Here is an 18,410-nt window from a genome sequence, read left to right as displayed (position 1 = left end):
GTAACTCAGCTGTCTGGGGTGAAGACAGGAAAAGCATCATTTGGGGGGGGAAATGACCACTGCACTCCAGTTAAAGGGCTGGTGCTTGGCACCCGAAGCCCGGAGAGGCACTAGGGGAGGGGTGTGTTCCTGGTGGATGGGGAAAAAAACAGCGGGTTGAATCAAGGAGAACCCTCCATGCCTTAACAAATTAAAGGTGCTGTGACCTAAAAGTTGAGCATAGGCAGAGCAGCGCGATGGGAAGGCAGAGAAGTGCTACCCTGGGCGGTCCCGGTGCGCTCGTCCCACGGGGCAAAAAAAAACCCCAAACCACCCAACCCTGGGCTTTGGGTGGTTTGTTTATTTAATGGCCCTCCCGCGGCCGCCGCCTGCCCTTCGCCGGGCAATGCAGAGCCGCCCCGGTGCCGGCTCCGGCTCCCGCCCCTCGCTCCGCCCCGGCGGCCGCTCCGCTCCGCTCCGGGAGGCAGGTCGGTGGTCCTCGGCTGCGCTGGGGGGCCGGGGGGGGGTCAGGGCTGCCTCCTCCCCAACCTCCGGGTGCTTTCTACGGGAATGGGGCGATAACGGGACTTGAAACGCAGAAATTGTTGGCCTGTGCGGGGCGGTGGGCGCTTCTCGGGCAGCCTTGGGGTGGGGGCTGTCAAACGGCTGGTTTTGGTGGAACGCCAAGTACGCTCTGGGGGTTTGTGTTTGGATGCTTTTTGGTTTGTTTGGGGGGATTTTTTTTAGTATAGAGCTAGGTAAAGGAATATTGTGAAGATGCAGGGGGGTTATCTGTCTGGCAGGGGAAGCAGACAGTGTTATTCTGCAGTTCCTGTAGAAAGGCTGGGGGGAAACAGCCGAATTCCGGCGGAAACTCCTCCGCGTAGTTGGGTCTGGACAGTATTTGTACAGTATTACTGGGCTGCTGCCCTGGTTGTGGGGGGCAGATGCACAAATGCCTTCATCAAAGTGAAACTCAGTGGGAAACAAGCTGGACGCAGTTCCACGGCGAGCAAAGAGAAGTGAGACTCTGAGCTGGGCGGGCAGGAAGGTTTTACGGCATCAAGCGGTACTGCCACTAGCCTTTGGGTAGGGTTTTTGCACCTGACCCAGCCCTCGCACCTTTCACCCTGCCCAAAGAGCCTCCTGGGGAGCATCTCGCCCAAATAAATCCCTGCTCCGGCTGTGCAGTGTCAGCCCTGAAGCTTTGTCTGTTCGGCGTTTCGCTTCTGCCTTTGCTAGCTGGTACGTCACCCTCGGCAAACAAAACCTCGGGCTCTGCCTGTGCATTTACGGCTGCTCAGCTTTGTTGGGACTCAGGTGCGTTGGTACCTGGACGCAGCGTGCAGGTAGCTCGCTTGTCACTGGCAAAGCAGGCTGGTGAAGATAGCAGTGCTTTACACCGCTGAAGGTAAGCGTGCACCGAAGCCTTTGGCAGGATTGACACCTTTTCGTGGCATGGTTTGTGCCAGGAAGATGGGCAGCTTGCTGAAAGGTGTCTAAGTCTCCCTGAGCAGTTACTGTGAACATGCTTTGTGCGGGATTTGGGTAGAAGAGTGGGGGGAAAGCTGCGTGAGTGAGCTCTCCGGGGTGCGCTGGGCCTGCGGGACTGAAGGATTTTAACTTGCAATCCTGCCAGCACACGTACTTCTCATTTCAAGTTAGATGGCAAGGAATTTTTTAAATAGTGTCTTTAAAGTTAGTGTGATAGGTAAGGTTGGGATATACAATTTATGTGGAAAAAAACCCCACGCTTTTTCAATGTGACTGATTTGTTTTGAAGAAGATGCACTGACAAATTCTTGCTGTTTCTGTACCCAGCTGCAACCCGATTAATTGAGTCTTTGTGAGCCACACAAGATAAGGTTAATTTTTTGAAGAGTGTTTCTCCGAGTCCTTACTGACTGTTTTATTTTTCAGCTATAACGATGGAGAACCTGCGTAATGCCAACAGCAGATTTGCACTTGATCTGTTCGGGAGGTTTAATGAGACCAACCCAACGGGGAATGTTTTCTTCTCTCCTGTTAGTGTCTCTGCTGCTCTGGCCATGGTCCTTTTAGGGGCCAAAGGTAATACAAAAGCACAGGTGCTGAAGGTTAGTAAAAATATATATATATATAAAATTTCTCTTTTGCTTTATATTTTATTTACATTAAAAATTGTTGTGGTTTAGAGGATGGAAAATGAAAGGAGGGTATTATTTTTGTGGGCTCAAGAGAAGATTTCTGTCATGCTCAGAGTCTTCCTCAGGCTCATTTCTGCAGTTACCTTCTGCCTGCTCTGCTCCAGAGCCCTCTTTCCATATTTGCTATGGCCCTTGGTTCTCATTTTATTTCACTTGTTAATTCTTGAAGTAGGAAACTAATTTCATTAATTAATCAGTCTCCATTTAAATTGATTGGAGTTTCCAGCAGCAAGGCCTTATTAGTTTTCTTGAGACATTTGGACAAAGAACTATTGCTTTATAATACAAGGTCACCAATGGTATGCTTATTGCTAATAATACTGTGTATTTTGTAAGAAACACAATAGTAATATATAGTTCTATATTTAGAGGGTAACAACTATAATACACGATGGTGCTACCTAAGTTATCAGTATCTTAGTAATAGCTAGGCACTCAGGTATCTGGAGGAGCTGAGCCCACATGCTTATTCTTACCGTAGCCTTAGTTTAGGTAGGGTAGTTTAAAAAAACTCATTATAAATTGCAAAAATGGCATACATGGGAGTGTGCCAGTTTCCCCTGAGGCCTCCTGCATGGAAGGGACTTGGTCACTATTATTTTTCCCCTTTGTTAGGCTAACGCCCATTGGTGCAAAAGGACGTATGAGACTTCTCATTGCAGTCATCATCATGTATTTGGCTATGAATAAGTTCACCTTTGTATTCTGGACTTTAGGAGGAACTGTTTTATACTGTTGAGTGGTGCTGTGCTTACTGCATAAGACAATAAAATTATTTTCTCATTACTTATACAAACAGACTGTGAATGTGTATTTCATGTAATCAAACTGACAGCCTCGCCTACAATAAATGTCCTGACAGGAGAAATCATGCAAAAAGAACTTGAGGGGAAAAAAAAAAAAAGTGTTTCAGCACAGTCACCCTCAATAACGCACGTTCCCATACCATAATGCTTTGCTTATGAAAACATAGCTGATTAAGGAGGCAGTGACTTGTAACTGTCAAGGGCTGTTTGCAAGCATATAGAAATCTGTTTCTGTGATCATAATCCTATTGTAGGTTGCCTCTGTGATGTTTTTGCTCAGCTATTCATGTGTACAACACAGCTTGCATTAATGTGGGCAGCAAGGCCTGACCAAAAACCCGGTGAGATAAAATGAAGGCTTTCCTTTGGAACCAGGGGCTGTTTCACAGCAGTCTCAGAAACAGTCTTTCTCAGTCTTCTGAGAAATACATGGTTTAAATCTGAATATGAATGTCCCTGCTCTGGTCTAGCCTTCCCTGTCGATGAGGTCTGGCAGCTTCTGCTGTCGTATCTGTAAGCCTTGGCCAGCCAGCTTGCCTCTGGGAAAGGAGGTACTGGTGAAGAAAAACTGCAGTAATGCATTTGATTTTTAAGATGATGCAGTTTTATATATATATATATATATGAAAGCAATTATATGTTCATAAAACCATAAAAGATAATGGTTCTAAGTTTTCTTAAGACCCAACCTGTGCTAGTTTTGATCGTATGTTCTGAAAAGCAAAACCCCCGGGTTCCCTTGGGCCAAAGGGGAAAGCGAGAAAGCTAAAGTGTCCCTATGGCATCGTCTCCCTTTTCAAGTCCCTACCTGGGAATGAGTCCTTGTGCCCAGTGGTCCATGGAGGGGAGGCACGCAGACGTCACTGTTGTGATCAACAGCTTCAGCTGTGACTACGCATAAACCAGGAGCTTAATACAAGTAGCTGACACAGGCAGCATAGCACCGAGGAACAGTTTCGTTCACTCTCTGAGGTTTATAGAAGTCTCTAAGCAGCTTCCAGCCTCTTTTCTTTCTTCAACCTACCTACCTGCTGGATCAGACCCATCCTATAGATGCACTGTATGTTCTTTTAAGACAGTATTAGCAGCAGCTAGTTCACTTCTTTTATTTCAGACACTTCATTTTGACAAAGTTCAAGATATTCATTCAAGATTTCAGACTCTGACTATGGATATAAACAGATGCAATGCTCCCTATCTCTTACGGCTTGCCAGTCGGCTTTTTGGAGAGAAATCCTACACCTTTTTGCCGGTATGTTGGTGCAGATCATGATGAAACCTGGTGGGAAAATGCAGCTATTTTGAGTATTTATGAAGTAGAAATATTGCTAGGCATATTTCTAAATGTTACTGGGCAGTCGACAAAAGTGTTGCGTACATGCATATGTATTTCCGTATCTGTAGGGATCTGTGCATCTCACCTAAAGGATGCTACACAGCAAACCCTTTTCATTGCTTGTTTGGTTCTGCTGCTTTTGGGCTCAAGAGAAAAACCACTTGTCTAGGTTCTTAGTTTTCAGTAACTATCATAACACCCCACTCTGTTGCAATGAGCTTTTTAGGATGCAAGCGGCTCTGTGTCTGTTGCAATCAGCTTTTTAGGATTTTCATTGGTTTAGTACCACATTACTTAAATATTTTTGAAAACATTGTATTTATTTGGGAGGGGATACCCAACATGTCTCAACAACATGCCTCTTCACCAGTGAATTATACCCTTGTATGCACCTGGGTTGCTATTTTTATCCCTCTTCAGCTCTTTTGGAGAGTTTTGTTTTATCCTAGCTGTGCTTGAGCCTGTTTCAGGAGAATGACAGGTAAATATTGCAACACCTGCAGTAAGCACCCCCTCAGCTGTATACATGGAAGATGTATTATGAGGTTTACTCTGAGAGGGGAAAAAACCCAACCTGTTAGAGCCCCACCTCAGAGCAGGTGATAAATTGTTTGATGTGCACCTTATCTACATGATAAAGAGATGTTTTCTTATCCGCATGCAATGAAAGCTATTCTTATCGTTCCAAAATCTAGGATTTCCTGACTAATACTCGGAAATTATATGGAGCTGATTTGGCTACAGTTGATTTTCTTCAGGCTTGTGATGAAGCCAGGAAGGAAATTAACCAGTGGGTAGAGAAGAAAACTGAAGGTAAACTACTTTGGTTAATAAAGTAACTGGCAGTGTTTCATACTTCGGGAGCAGGAATAGGCTTTATTCTCTGCTGTCTTTAGAGCAGTTTAATTTTGCCCTGGGATAGTCACTTGATGCGTTGGCAGAACCAGAAAATACCTAAGCAAGACATTTAAACAGTTCCATAAGTCCTGAGACTTTTCCATTTTTTTGTGTTCAGGCCAATGAGTGCAGGAGAGAGGCCAAAAGATAGATTTATACTCATGAGCTGGAGAATTTGTTTTAGACAGTCCCAGTCCATATTGTATATGTATTTCTAAATCCAGTAATCCTAAATGTGGGTATTTTCTAATTCTTGTATGATGAGTCATATGTGACAGTTTAAGCTAAAAATATTACATTTTCATCAAATTACTGTATATCAAAAGTTACAGTAGCATGCACTACTAAAAAGTATGAAGTAAGGTGACAGGTACTGAAAGACACTTTATTACAGGAATGGACTGGAGTTCTATATTTGTAGTATTTCTGTGGCATCGGTTTCTTCATGTATGTTTTATATGCCAGCAACTTAGTACAAGATTTTGTTGTGACTTTTTTTTCCTACCCCCTCTGAAGGTAAAATCCCTAATCTGCTGTCTGAAGGCTCAGTTGATAACATGACCAAGCTTGTACTGGTGAACGCTATTTATTTCAAAGGCAACTGGGCAGAGAAATTTAAAGAAGCCGACACCACTGACATGCCGTTTCGGTTAAATAAGGTAATACAGATACGTCTTGGTAGTATATCTAACAAAAAGGTTGAATAATATCGGTGCTAAAGTGAAGCTTTGTTTACAGATAAAATAATAAAAAAATATAAATAGAAAGTCTTTAATGAATGTTTTCAGTTCACCCCAAAGAGTTTTTTATGGATTTTAGTATTCTCCTGTATTCAGGAAGCTATTTTGTTGTCTCACTGAAATAGTGTCAGAGACAATTCTCACATATAGATTGGGACCCTGCCTGTGCCTAGCAGAGTTTCTGTCCGCTAGCAGTTTCAGCTGCTATGAACTGTGCCTGTTTGTGATGCTAGGTAAACAGCATTAAATGATTGCACATTTTGGTTAAGCCCCATTTTCTCAAGACACTGTATACAGTCATCTACTTTATGCTGAATAGAGTCGATCTTTGTTGACTTTTAACGTTGTCAGTTTGGGGGCTAGAGCAATATAAAGGTACAGGAACTCAAAGAAATTGTTTCAGTTTCTGTGAGGTCTGTGCTATAGAAGCCAAAGGAGAACCAAATATAATACAAACTCATTATGTCTTTAGAAGAAACTGTTATTAAACAGTCAGTCAAGAGTTTGATGAAGGAAGTTTTATAATCACCTGATATAATGGAGGAAGAGTTTTTGCAAGAATGCAATTTTTAACTTAGCTGTTTCCTATCAGTTCTTTAAATGAGTATTTTCTTAACCGTTACTTTTGGTACCTTTTATCCATCCAGAATGAAAGAAAGACAGTGAAAATGATGTATCAGGAAAATAGATTTCGTTTTGGTTACATCCCTGAAGTGAGGATCCGTATTTTAGAGCTGCCTTATGATGGAAGAGAACTTAGTATGATCATCCTGTTACCTGATGACATTGAAGATGACTCCACTGGACTGCAGAAGGTGACCCATCTAAGCTAATGCAGTTATTTAATGGATAAGTTCAGCCATTCAAAATTAAAGCCTTAATGAACCTGTGTTTTTAGAGCCCTGTATCTATCAAGCGTATTTTTAGACAATGCTCTACTAGCACTGCAATAAAGAATACGTGCATGTGCTGTATCAGGAAGAGAAGTTGTGTTCTGGCTTTGTAGGTTGCGTTCACGTGTCCTTTGGCTTGATGAACCGAACCATGAGGGAGACTGCAAAAACAAAGTTACGGGATTAACTTGCCTTGCTTTTTTTTTTTTTTTTTAATGACAGAACTTTTCTTGCATTACCTTTCAAAGTCAGTATTTTCATAGCCTTAAAGTAGTGACAGTGTTTCCCATTAAATGACCAGGAACACATCAGCTTCTTTGAGCTCTCCGATGATTATTTTTGTTACTTGTTTTTAATTATGTAATTCCATTTAGTTACATTAAACAGTAAGAGTAACTGGGTTTAGTTGCTATCAGAGCATGTTTTTCCCTTCTGTACATTGCAGCAAGAAGGAAATGTCTGCATTACTTTGTAAAGTATAAACTGCACTGACTCCACTTAATTTTAATAGCATTTGTTTGATCAATATGGACCTATCAAAGATATGGGTATGGTCATTTTTTTATAGTTGCTTTATAGTCGTATAGTGCTGTATAAAGCCTTGTAAATGTTACTGAAAATGAAATATTTCTACACTGGTGATATGTAATGATCTCTGTCTTTTTAATTCTAGCTGGAAAAGCAGCTTACCTTAGAGAAGCTCCAGGAATGGACATGTCCAGAGCATCTATATTCCACTGATGTTCATGTGCATTTGCCAAAGTTTAAGCTAGAAGAAAGCTATGACCTTAAATCAGATTTAGCCGCTATGGGCTTGTTGGATATATTTGACAGTGGCAAGGCTGACTTGTCGGGAATGTCAGGGGCACATGACCTCTTTCTCTCTAAAATTGTCCACAAGACTTTTGTAGAAGTGAATGAGGAAGGCACGGAAGCTGCAGCTGCCACTGCTGGCATTGCTATGCTCTGCAGTGCTATGGAAGAGCATTTCAATGCTGACCATCCTTTCCTTTTCTTTATTCGCCACAACCCAACGCAAAGCATACTTTTCTTCGGCAGATATGCTTCTCCATAAAAGAGAACTTAGCATTTGCAGACCAGTTCCTGCTGTAGTCAATGAAAGCTTTGCTCCTGATTGAGTTGGATTTTGATCCAAGAAAGTTAATGCTCCTGTCTTGAGTACCTAGTCACTTTTTCACTGAGATTCTGCCTTTGCCACTAAAACAATCCCAGAGAAACTGAGAAATGATTTATTTTTCTTTCTTGAGATTGCCATAAGCTTTAATAACTAAGAAATTCTTAATTCTAGGCAGAAAAAAATCTTTTTAAATTGGACTAGAAGTAGAAATACTCTTGGAAGAAATGTGTGTCTTTTAAAGCACGGGATCACCCTGTATGCATCCTTGCATGGGGTTTCTCTGTGTTGACAGCCCCCTGTTGTAATAACTTACAATAATCCAGTCATTCCTTATGCATGTATACTAGGATGTTCTTGCAAAGCTGTTCCTCCCCTAAAGTCTTGCTTTTCAATACCTTAATAAAATACTTCTAGGCACCAAAAGGCATGATACTAAACAGCTGAGTTTACCCAGTTCTGTTGTGAAATAGGTCAGATGATAACATTTGTTAGAGGCATCTATTAATAGAGAAAGGATTAAGCTATTTAAACAAAAGTAACCTGTTCCAGTCATTAGCCAGAAAACCTGCAATGCAGCTTTTGAATGAGGAGAAGAATAACAACTTTAGGTGACATGTTTAAAGAGGATTTTTAAAATTTATAGTCTGGCGCCATTTTAGTTATTGAAAACATGAAAAGGTATCAGGGCTTTGAGGTTTTAGGTGCTTGAAGCTAATGGGTGCCTCTCCACAAGTTCAGAAGTTTTCAATATGACGTTAGATTCTGGGCAGAACCTATGTAATCCTCAAAAAATGCTTCAGCTTCCCAGAGGATGACTGTGTATAGTCTGCAATAAATATCTGATGTGTCTCTATGTACAAGGATTCAACATTTACTGAACTGACTTCCAGTACCTCTTTATACACAAACCTTTTGTACTGTACAACAGCCATATGCCTGGGAGCCACTGTAATTACATACTGTTAGTGTTCTGTGTTTATTTCTGGGGGTTATTTGCTTGTATCATGTATATCTTGGGTACTGTAATATTTACCTGTACAACTTCAGTTCTAAGTGGGGCACAATAATTTCTATAATTGCAAACTTTCCATAATTGTAAAATATTAATTTTGTCTTCATGCAACAAATAGAAGCCTTTTTCTTAAACTCATGTTCCAAATGGAAATTTCTGCGTGCAATTAAGTATCTCAGAGTACAAAAATAACTGTCTACCTGAAGGCTAGCTCCAGAGAAAACCACTGGTGCAGCAGGTGTGATCAGCTGTCTGAAGTCCTTGGCCTGTTCAGAGTAGATGAAAATACTGAAAAACAAATTACTCAGTAGAAGAGATGATTGCATGAACCATCAGCTTCCCCTGCAAGTGTAATGACCCCAGCTGCTAGCACCTACAGGCAGAGAGTAACGGTTTATATGCAATGACACAAGTACTTGGTCTGCACATTAGTAAACGTGTTTCCGTGTGTTAGCAATACCTCAGTTGCAAAGGCTCTGGTAAATTTGTAAAGGACAGCATGTATTGCAGAGTGCAGATGTGAACATAACCCCTTCTGTGCTGAATGCTTTGGAAACCCAGTGCTTCACAAATAAGTGAGAAAAATATTGGCACAAAGCCCATGTAAAAACTTGGAATGGTTTGACGTTGTATTAGTTCTGGGTTTCTGGGCCTTTATCTTCAGCCTTTTAGCAAATAAAGCTTCTGCTGCCATAGATGGGTTTTGGCTAGAGTAAGGCTCAAAACTCCATTGTAATTACATCCTTATCTTTACATGCTTAAACTCAGTCAATGCATGCAAGATATGTGACGTCTGAAGGCTTTTAGGGCTGTAATTACCAGGATATCAGAAGAAAGATAAAACCTTGCATAATAGTACAAATCAGTGTAGCTTTATGAGGAGACTCATGTATTTATTACTTTGGTCTCAGTATTCAGTAACTGAACTATTACATTGAGACAAATTTGGCTTTCTACAGACAGGATGCACAAAATAAAATCTCAGCAATAAGAGTCTCAATGAAGTCAGCTTCACATTCAACCATTTAAAAAACCCCAGCCAGCCTATTGGCAAATATTCCCTTCCCATAATTCATGTCCCAAATAAGAAGGTTGTAAGTGTTTTTTCTTAATACTCATTTTTTTCCTGTGCTCCTGTCAGAACAAGTGACTGACAAGGGCTGACTCCAGCAGGGAAAACTGGAATGCCAGCTGTATTCACATTTCTAAAAAATGAAATGCTGCTTCAGCTAGCTCATGTGAAGGACTTTATTTTTAGAACTACTGAATGAACACAGGTCTCACTGAGTTCAAAGAATGGTAATTTTCAGTCTGAGATGCTTTAACTGAGGAAAAAGGAAGAAAATGTAATTTTAATGAGTTAAAGGTACAACATATGATATGAGAGAATGTCACATCAGAAGTATCAATATAAAATCAGGACCCTAGCCTTAGTCTTAGCTAAGTAGCAGTCAGAAACCCACACTCCCAATGTACAAAAAAATACTTTCCATATATAAAACCTTTCATTCATATTAACCCAGGGGACTGCAACATTAAAAAGTCAGACTGACTGCAGCTAAACTTCCTAGGACAGGACCAAGAAGTACTTGAGCATGAAACTTCCCTGTTCAAAACCAATTTGCAACAGCCTGCTGGTCTGAGAAGACATGTGATTTTCTTCCAGTGGAAGAGAGGATTACAGCAGAGAGAGTTCACTCTCCATTTTGGCCGCTCCTAAGCAGACCGCGCTTTATAACAATCCAAAACTCAGAGCAGTTGTTGCTCACTGTGATGAGCAAGCCAGACTTTGTACTACTGCTTACATCGACTCTTTACAACAGCCCTTTGATTTCAGTAATTTAAAAAGAAAAACCACCACCCACCACCACCATTTGGCTGCTTTCTGTCTGAATCATACCATTTAAGTTGCTCTTCCTAGAAAGTAACTACCATCGTGTGGATAAGGAGGACAGTTATCTCTGGGTTTTAAGTCACCTTATCCTAGTGTCGTGGCTGAAACCAGGACACCTAGAGATAAATTCACATAGATGAGTTAACTCAGAGCATGTTTAGCAATACTTTCACTGTTAAATGTTTTTATGTATTAGTACATAAACCTGATCAAGTCCCCAGATGTCTTGGAGACAGATATTTGTCTTGATTTTTTTTAATATGGTTTCATTAGATAGGAATAAGACCAGTGCAATTCACTTGAACCTATTGAGATAAAGAGGTGCAACTGAAATCAGAAACTGGTTTTTGGTTTTTTTTATTTACTGTAGCGAACCTGTCTAGCTCTGTCATGTCATCTTATGGTAGTAACTAAATACGTATTCTTATCCGTATTCAGTAAGGGGCCTGTGCAATCCCTGACTACTTAATAAAAGACAAAAACCACAGCCAAAATCCTGGAGAGCACAACCTGTTTGGAAACATGCTGAACACGCGCAGTGGCTGCTGGCAATTCAGATGATGAGTTTATTGCATCAGCCAGAAAATGTTGCATCTTCAGGTTAAATAGAACTTGAAACAACCAGCCTGTATAATCACTTTTAAGTCCTATCGTGGAATATGATAGACAGTCATTTTGGCCAAGAACTTTTCTCTCAACACAAGAGAAAATACTCACAGAAAAGGGAAAAAAAAATGCAGCGCAGAGGTTAACAGAGGATTTAAATTCCTTGTGCATGGAAAACAGTACAAGAAAAATAAAATAGAAGTAATGATTTCACAAAAATATTTAGCATAAGAGCCTGGACAACTCCTTAACAGCTATATCATCCATTTTCTTATCTGCAAGAGTCAAGCTAGCTAAATAATAGAAACAATAGTAGATAATTTTCTAAAAAACTGCAATGGAATTCATTGGGGGCATTATTTAATTGAAGTTTCTGGTCTTGCTATCCATATCTTTGACATTGGTGTGTTACTACTGGGAGAAACAACTTATATCAGTACAAGTTGTTGCTCACATGTATTGAATTCCCCAACATGGGCTATGGGATGGCCTTTCTCATGGTCTGCGTTACTTCTTAGTGGAACAACTCACATAAGAGAAAAAGAGATCGTGGTATGGCAGATTTTGATGGTGTTCCTGAAGCTCCAGTGGAAGCAGCTGTCACCTGACAGGATCATAAATCTCATCCCCAATTTTTTGGTGGCAGTGCAATATTTGGTATTTCCTTAAAGCTCTACACTCTGATGATGAATACACCAGTATATCAGTATTTGATTCTTAAGAAGAGACCATTCTTGCCCTTAAGTGAGCTTCAAAAGGTAAGCCCCAGGCACTCAAAAGCCAGAAAACAAAGAAATACACTTCCACTATTTTTTAATTTCATTCTTTCATCTGGTGCTTTTGGAGCAACTTCACTAGGAGATTGGCTTCTGCTTGTTGAAAGAAACATTGCCAATCCTAAGCAGACACTTTACACATCATCATGAGATGAAACACATTTTTGCCTTGGGTCTGTTCCAGAGAGACAGGAATGAAGTGAGGTGAAATGTCCATTTGTGAGGGCATCTGGTCCTGGTGGACTTTTTAATGGAGCATGGAGTTCTTCAATCAGTGGAGATGACCTTCTTTAGAGAGAATAGAAGAGATGCGCATCAGTGGGAGGGAGGAGCAGGGAGCAGCCACTCCATTTCTCGTGTAGCATCTTGCTAATTACCACAGGGAGGAAGGGAAAAGTGAGATAATACTTTGCTTGGAAAGAGGCCATGAGGCACAATGGCTTTTGAACTTTAACTTGTTGTTGCCAACATTTTAGTAACCTGCACATCATACTGCACTGTCTGATGGAGCTCTCCTGAGGGGTGCAATCTCTTTTCACACAGGACTGAGAAAAACCCACTGGTGCCTGAGGAATGAAAAAGCACCTCTGAACATTTTGCCAAGCTGTGCTGCCCTCTGAAGGAAAGCACGTGCTGCTTAGATTTATTCCAGCACTGGAAAAGATATCCTGACTAACTCTGCTCTGAAACTGGGGCATGGGGAGACAACTGATAGTTTCCAAGGAAAGGGAGGAGTAGGGGATGGAAAAGGCATCCTACCCAGAGTACGCAGTAAACTCAGTCACAAGGAAAAATATTAGTGTGCATCCACCACATGTAACCATTGAGCTATTGGCTTAAATGTTGGCAGTATCCCCTGGTGTAGGACATTTGCAAGCTCGTTTGTCCTGTGTATTAGTCACTCCACGAACACTTAGTGAAACCCCTTTAGCACTTTTGACTCTCGTCCTGTAACACAGCAGAAAACCTGCAGAGCCCTAGCCATCCTCTGTCACCTTCTGGTGATGGGAGAGACCAGGGACTGGGGTCCACTGGGGAGTTCATCTGCATGATAAATAGAACTGACCTAGGTTCCTAGCCAGACGATTTTTGCCACTGGGAAATTACTAATGAAGTCTCCATAGTAAGGTCAGCAGGTTCTACTTATTATTTTTTTATTTTCTCTTGGTGGGGAAAAATGGGAAACAGTACAAAGAACCATGCGAAACTCACCATATACATCGAAAAAGCAATTGTGACCGACCAGTGCAGGAACAGCTTGATTAAAGCTCCTTCTCCCCTCTTCCACATCAAATAAACAACATACAGTTTATGGAAACCCAGGACTCTGTCTCACCCCATGCACCTACTCAGCTCCCTTCTTGCAGGCTGAACTTGGCTCAGCAGTAGGCATGAGGATCGGGGAGGGAGGACTCACCACCACTGTTCTGCTCCAGTCCTGAAGGAGCTGTTTTGTGGGGACCAGTCCCAAAGCTCCCATCCCAATTCTGTGATTTCAGCCTCATGGCCGGTGCTGATCACAGCAGTCCTGGCTGCTTGGATTATTCTGAACCAGTGTTTCAGGGGTGTTTCCTCACTCCATTACTCCTCCGTGGAGATTCAGCTATGTTTGTGCAATCAGGAGACCTGTAGCCCTGCTTCCACCCTGACCCATGTGTTCCTCCATACAGTGCTCAAAAGCTCCCAAGGGAGCACCAGACAAGATCCCTGGCTCAAATCTGTTAGTTATGAAAACTTTTGCTAACCTGGACTTGTATAGAACTGAAGTCCCTTAAACTTCTGGGGTGACCTTACCATGACCACATCTTGCCTTATTTCTCCATATGCCATTCAGAGGACTAGCAGGATAAAAATACTAATCTAATTAATTACTGCATTAATTCAAGCAACAAGAAAGTTCCAACCAAACAACAGAAACAAGTGAATTATGGGTTAAAGAAAACCCATGCAAATTTACACAAATGAAGCTTGTCAAAAGACTTGCTCATCTTTAGAAAGACACTTTGCTCCAAGCTTTCAAAAATTATCAGTATTATCAGCTTCTGGGCCTCATCAGATGCTATGGAGAGATACCAAGTCTACTGCCAGTTTTACAACCCACTGTTTAGACAAGACAGGGCAGCTGTTGACCAAAACCTTTGGCAATGTGTGTCCAACCCCAGAAGAGAATAGTTGTGACATATCTTACAGCTGAATTATCCTGGTAGTTTCAATTTCTTGCAATATATAAAAGCTAACATTACCAAGAATAAGAGTCTGAAATATCTCACTAGTAATTCTAAACCTGTCTTCACACTTTGCGGGTATTCTTCATCACTGAATCCTCTGCCTAGCATACTCCATAAGCATGCACCAGGAATGTCCTCTAATATCTGACCCAAATAGCAACGCTTTATGTCCTCCAAATACTAGCCTAGCAAAGCAAAATAAACCCATCTTTTTGTTACTTTCTTCAGTGTTTGTTACCAAGTAAATGCTGAGTTAAACTGGTTTTGAAAAAATAATTATAGTCCACTAATGGGTTATAACTAATGTATCCTCTGTTCTAGGCAATGACTTCTCATACACGTGCCACAGAATGTAAATAGTTATATCTAAGCCCTCACAGATATGGAAAGCCTTACTTCTTGCGTTAGTACATGTATGACCCTGGTCACTTGGCATTTAATCTCAGAGCTCCATGAGTAATCATCTTCTGGCTATCATAAGCTATCATGAAAGGTTGTGGAAAAGCTTTACAAAGAGAAATTCTTCCCCTTCAAGTACAATTTCTGGTGTCATGTATTTTATGATTCTAGTGCTACCCTGAAGGTGCTCATGTGCTTTTTTCAAAAGTCAGTTAATTTTTATTTTGGGACTGACACTGCAATTATTAATTTAAAAAAAAAATATTCATGTTATGATTTCACCCATCTTTGTTGTTTTTTACCAGATAAAATGCAATGCCCCTGCTAGACAGCTGAGAGACTTAACAGTTTACAGTTATGGTATTTTCTCTGTAATATGAGGAATAAGGAATGATCCTTTGTGGGTACTTAATATAACAATCTTCTGCAACTTCTATTGTTGCATAACTTGTCTGTGAAATTACAGGAAAGGCAATGCCTACATCTCCATCCCCACATACCCGTTTAAGTCATACCTTATCTGCTAGTACAGAATACTTCATTTATTACCTTCATCACACATCTGACCTAAACATTTTTTTCCTGCAGGTTTTAAAGCATTTGCAATTTGGTCCACAAACAGGCATAGCCTCATTGTCAGGAGGGGAGTGTGGGGAACAGATCCCATATCCTTTTTCCTTAATATCACAATACCTTATAAAATAGTACTTATGTATCATGTCACACACTGTGGATGGAGATGTGAGGTGGCAGACGAGGAAAAGACTCAGGCTCTGCATAGGGCTATGGGTCTTTGTCTCCTTCTAAGTAACAGATGGAGAACTGCCACGTCAGAGAAAACTTGCAGTATAGCACTGTATGCATAACGCATGGCTGCTTAGAAGCTAATGGGAGAAAGGAGCACGGACAAAGTATTTACAAAGGGAGAACCCACAGTCTAGTCAGACCGGGTTAGAAGAATCTGTATTTGCTTGAACCACAATTCATATCGATTACAGAGAATGCATAAGTATCACCACTAGATCATCTTCTACTGGAAAACCAAGGTATTTGTTGCACAGGCTATACCGTGTTGTTGCAGTTTCCTGTCACCTCCAGCTCTTGCACCTATTGATGCAGAACTTTTTAAGCCACATTTAAGGGGACAAACAGCTACAGTCAATAACTGCTTTTAAATGACTTCGTCTTACCTGCAGGCTTTCTTAGTGCCTCACTTCCACTCTCTCCATGCCGCAGCAGATGTCAATTTTTCTCATTTCAGCCACAAGCTCAGCAATGCCAATTTTCTTCCTCTGCACTTTTCCTGCAGGACGGAGGCAGGACCATCATGGGAGCACTGAGAACACAGGAGAGACTGTCTCTCTTTGCAATTTTGCAGTGGCCAGCAAGCAACTCAGAGGAGATGCTGCAGAGAAAATAATAATCTCTGCACAGCTAGACTGGCTGTCGCCTCCACAGCCACAGACTTTTTGGCTGATAGAGACTCTGCCAGCTAAACTCCACCAAGTTTTTGCTGAGTGCAGACCACCACAGAGGATTTTCATCACGTCCACCCTGAATACACCAAGCTGCTCCAGAACAGGGAGTACTAGAGAGGCATATGGGGCAAAACACACGATTACCGTTCTGCAAAATTTCTCTGCAACTTTTGCTGTAACATCTGGGACGCAATTTGTTGTAACAAGGGAAGTTTGATCAAGTCTTAAATAACTAAAAGAGCAGCTGTAAATAGAAAGTTAAGGCTTTGAGTTAAGACTTCTGTCAACTGCAGACAAGAAACTACAGTCTGGGGTTTCCCTTAGGTAAAACTTTGTAGTGTATCCGATTTGAGCATTAGTAGGTACTAGCAAAATTAAGAAAATCTGGTGAGGTCATCCCATTCTTTTTGCTAATAGAAGAAATTAAGAATGGAAGAAATAGCTCAGACTGCATCAGCCCAACACTTCTAACTGCCAGTTACATCAAAGGGAAGCACACCAACCTCTGGTACACCTGTAAAGACAGGAAAAACATCTTTAAGTTTACCAATCCATTGATTTGATTTGGTTTCAAGTGGGGGTCAGCCTGCAAATCACAGGCCACTTAAATAAATATACACATCAACTCTCTGTGTCTTAAGAATTAAAGTGAACATTGATTGATAGCACAAGCAATTCTGCCAAGAGTATTTTGGATTAATACAATCTGTGTTTTCACCTCTGTTCCCATCTTTCTACGTATCTTGAAAGGGCAGACACAAACTCAGAGAAGTAGCTCCTACCCTGCTAAACCATCCTGCTATGAAGAATAGTAGTACTTATCTGAGGAAGGAGAACACATAGAAACATTTAAAGAATCTGACTCAAACCCTCTAACAGTACACAGTCGTGCAATCGGTTTAATTTCTGAAACATTTCAGTTACACCACAATCCTTGGCTGAAGTTCTACATTTTTGTCATGAAGAAGAACTTAATAATATGAAGATTAGCAAGCTGGGAGCCTCACAACAAAATTAATCTCCAATACAAATACCCTTTGGTCAAAAGAAGACAGTAATCAAAAGGTTTTGCAGGTCATATATTGAAAGCCTTCGATCAAGGCCAAGGTGCAGCAATCTGTCCTGAAACATAAGAGTAATCAGCTGAATTTCCTGCTGCACAAAAGTTAAAGTTGGCTTCCTGACTTGGAACTGCATCCTTAGACCACAGACCTCTCAGTCTGCAAAAGTTGCTTTGAATGAACTCCAGATGCACAGTTGTGGCAGCCCTTCTGATCTAAGCACCAAATACCTCTGCTGTCAGACATACCCACCTGCAATTTCTGTATACCAGGTAGCTGAGCAGCAGGAGGCTGGGTCATATCACAGCTATAGCTCAAGAGAGGTGCAAAGAGCTCGGCATGGCTCCAATCCAAAACAGTTTTCCTTTGCCAAAGAATGAAATATTTATTTACAAAGTGAATTAGGTAGCCGAATAGAAGTTTTTATAAAACGTTAAATGCAATACTGTAAATGTGAAATGAAGCACCAGTCACTGTTCAGCAAATGTAACACATCAGAAAAAGCAAATGATTCAATAGTATTAAAAAAAAAAATAAAAATCTGTGGTACGTAGTCCTTTTGGAGGAGAGTTAGTAACCTTCCGACACCTCTCAGGGAAGTCAGCAGAGCCACCTCCTTCTTTTAGTCAGGGACATGGCATTCCTAGTTGAACAGCAAAAGAAGATCAGAAGCTATACATAAAGCATTTTAAGTTTTGACCTCATCACATTTCATAAACTAAGCAGGATCAGGACAGCATCCTCACAGTCCATCAGGTAACCAGTACAGACACAGCAACAAAGGTATATGGGGCATGTAGCAAGCAAATCCTGAGTAGTTACCAAGTAAATCCAGCTGGAACTGCACTGCGCTACTGTGTCACTGGTACTTTTCAGCCAAGACAGACATCCATCACTGGTGGCCAGTTTACTCCACAGCACTTTGACAAGTGTGGACAGTTGCCCCAGTGGCTGCTCAGCATTTCAGTAATGAAAATCTTC

General features: G+C 41.2%; 1 protein-coding gene across 2 annotated transcripts; it reads left to right on the top strand.

The window, feature by feature from the left end:
* Nucleotides 1–389: 389 nt before the first annotated feature.
* Nucleotides 390–9,140, top strand: LOC142042447 (leukocyte elastase inhibitor-like). 2 transcript variants are annotated; one of them, XM_075052371.1, is made up of 7 exons: nucleotides 390–467; nucleotides 1,900–2,075; nucleotides 4,086–4,223; nucleotides 5,003–5,120; nucleotides 5,721–5,863; nucleotides 6,592–6,759; nucleotides 7,511–9,140. In XM_075052371.1, the coding sequence occupies exons 2-7, from the start codon at nucleotides 1,908–1,910 to the stop codon at nucleotides 7,910–7,912; spliced, it is 1,137 nt and encodes a 378-aa protein (XP_074908472.1). In that variant the 5' UTR covers nucleotides 390–467; nucleotides 1,900–1,907; the 3' UTR covers nucleotides 7,913–9,140. The 2 variants fall into 2 exon arrangements, with proteins under 2 accessions (XP_074908472.1, XP_074908473.1); XM_075052372.1 differs by lacking the exon at nucleotides 390–467 and adding an exon at nucleotides 930–1,224.
* The last annotated feature ends 9,270 nt before the right edge of the window (nucleotides 9,141–18,410 follow it).

Source organism: Buteo buteo, chromosome 20, assembly GCF_964188355.1.
Source record: "Buteo buteo chromosome 20, bButBut1.hap1.1, whole genome shotgun sequence".
In the NCBI taxonomy this organism is placed as follows: Eukaryota; Metazoa; Chordata; class Aves; order Accipitriformes; family Accipitridae; genus Buteo; species Buteo buteo.
This window is presented reverse-complemented; position numbering and strand designations above follow the sequence as displayed.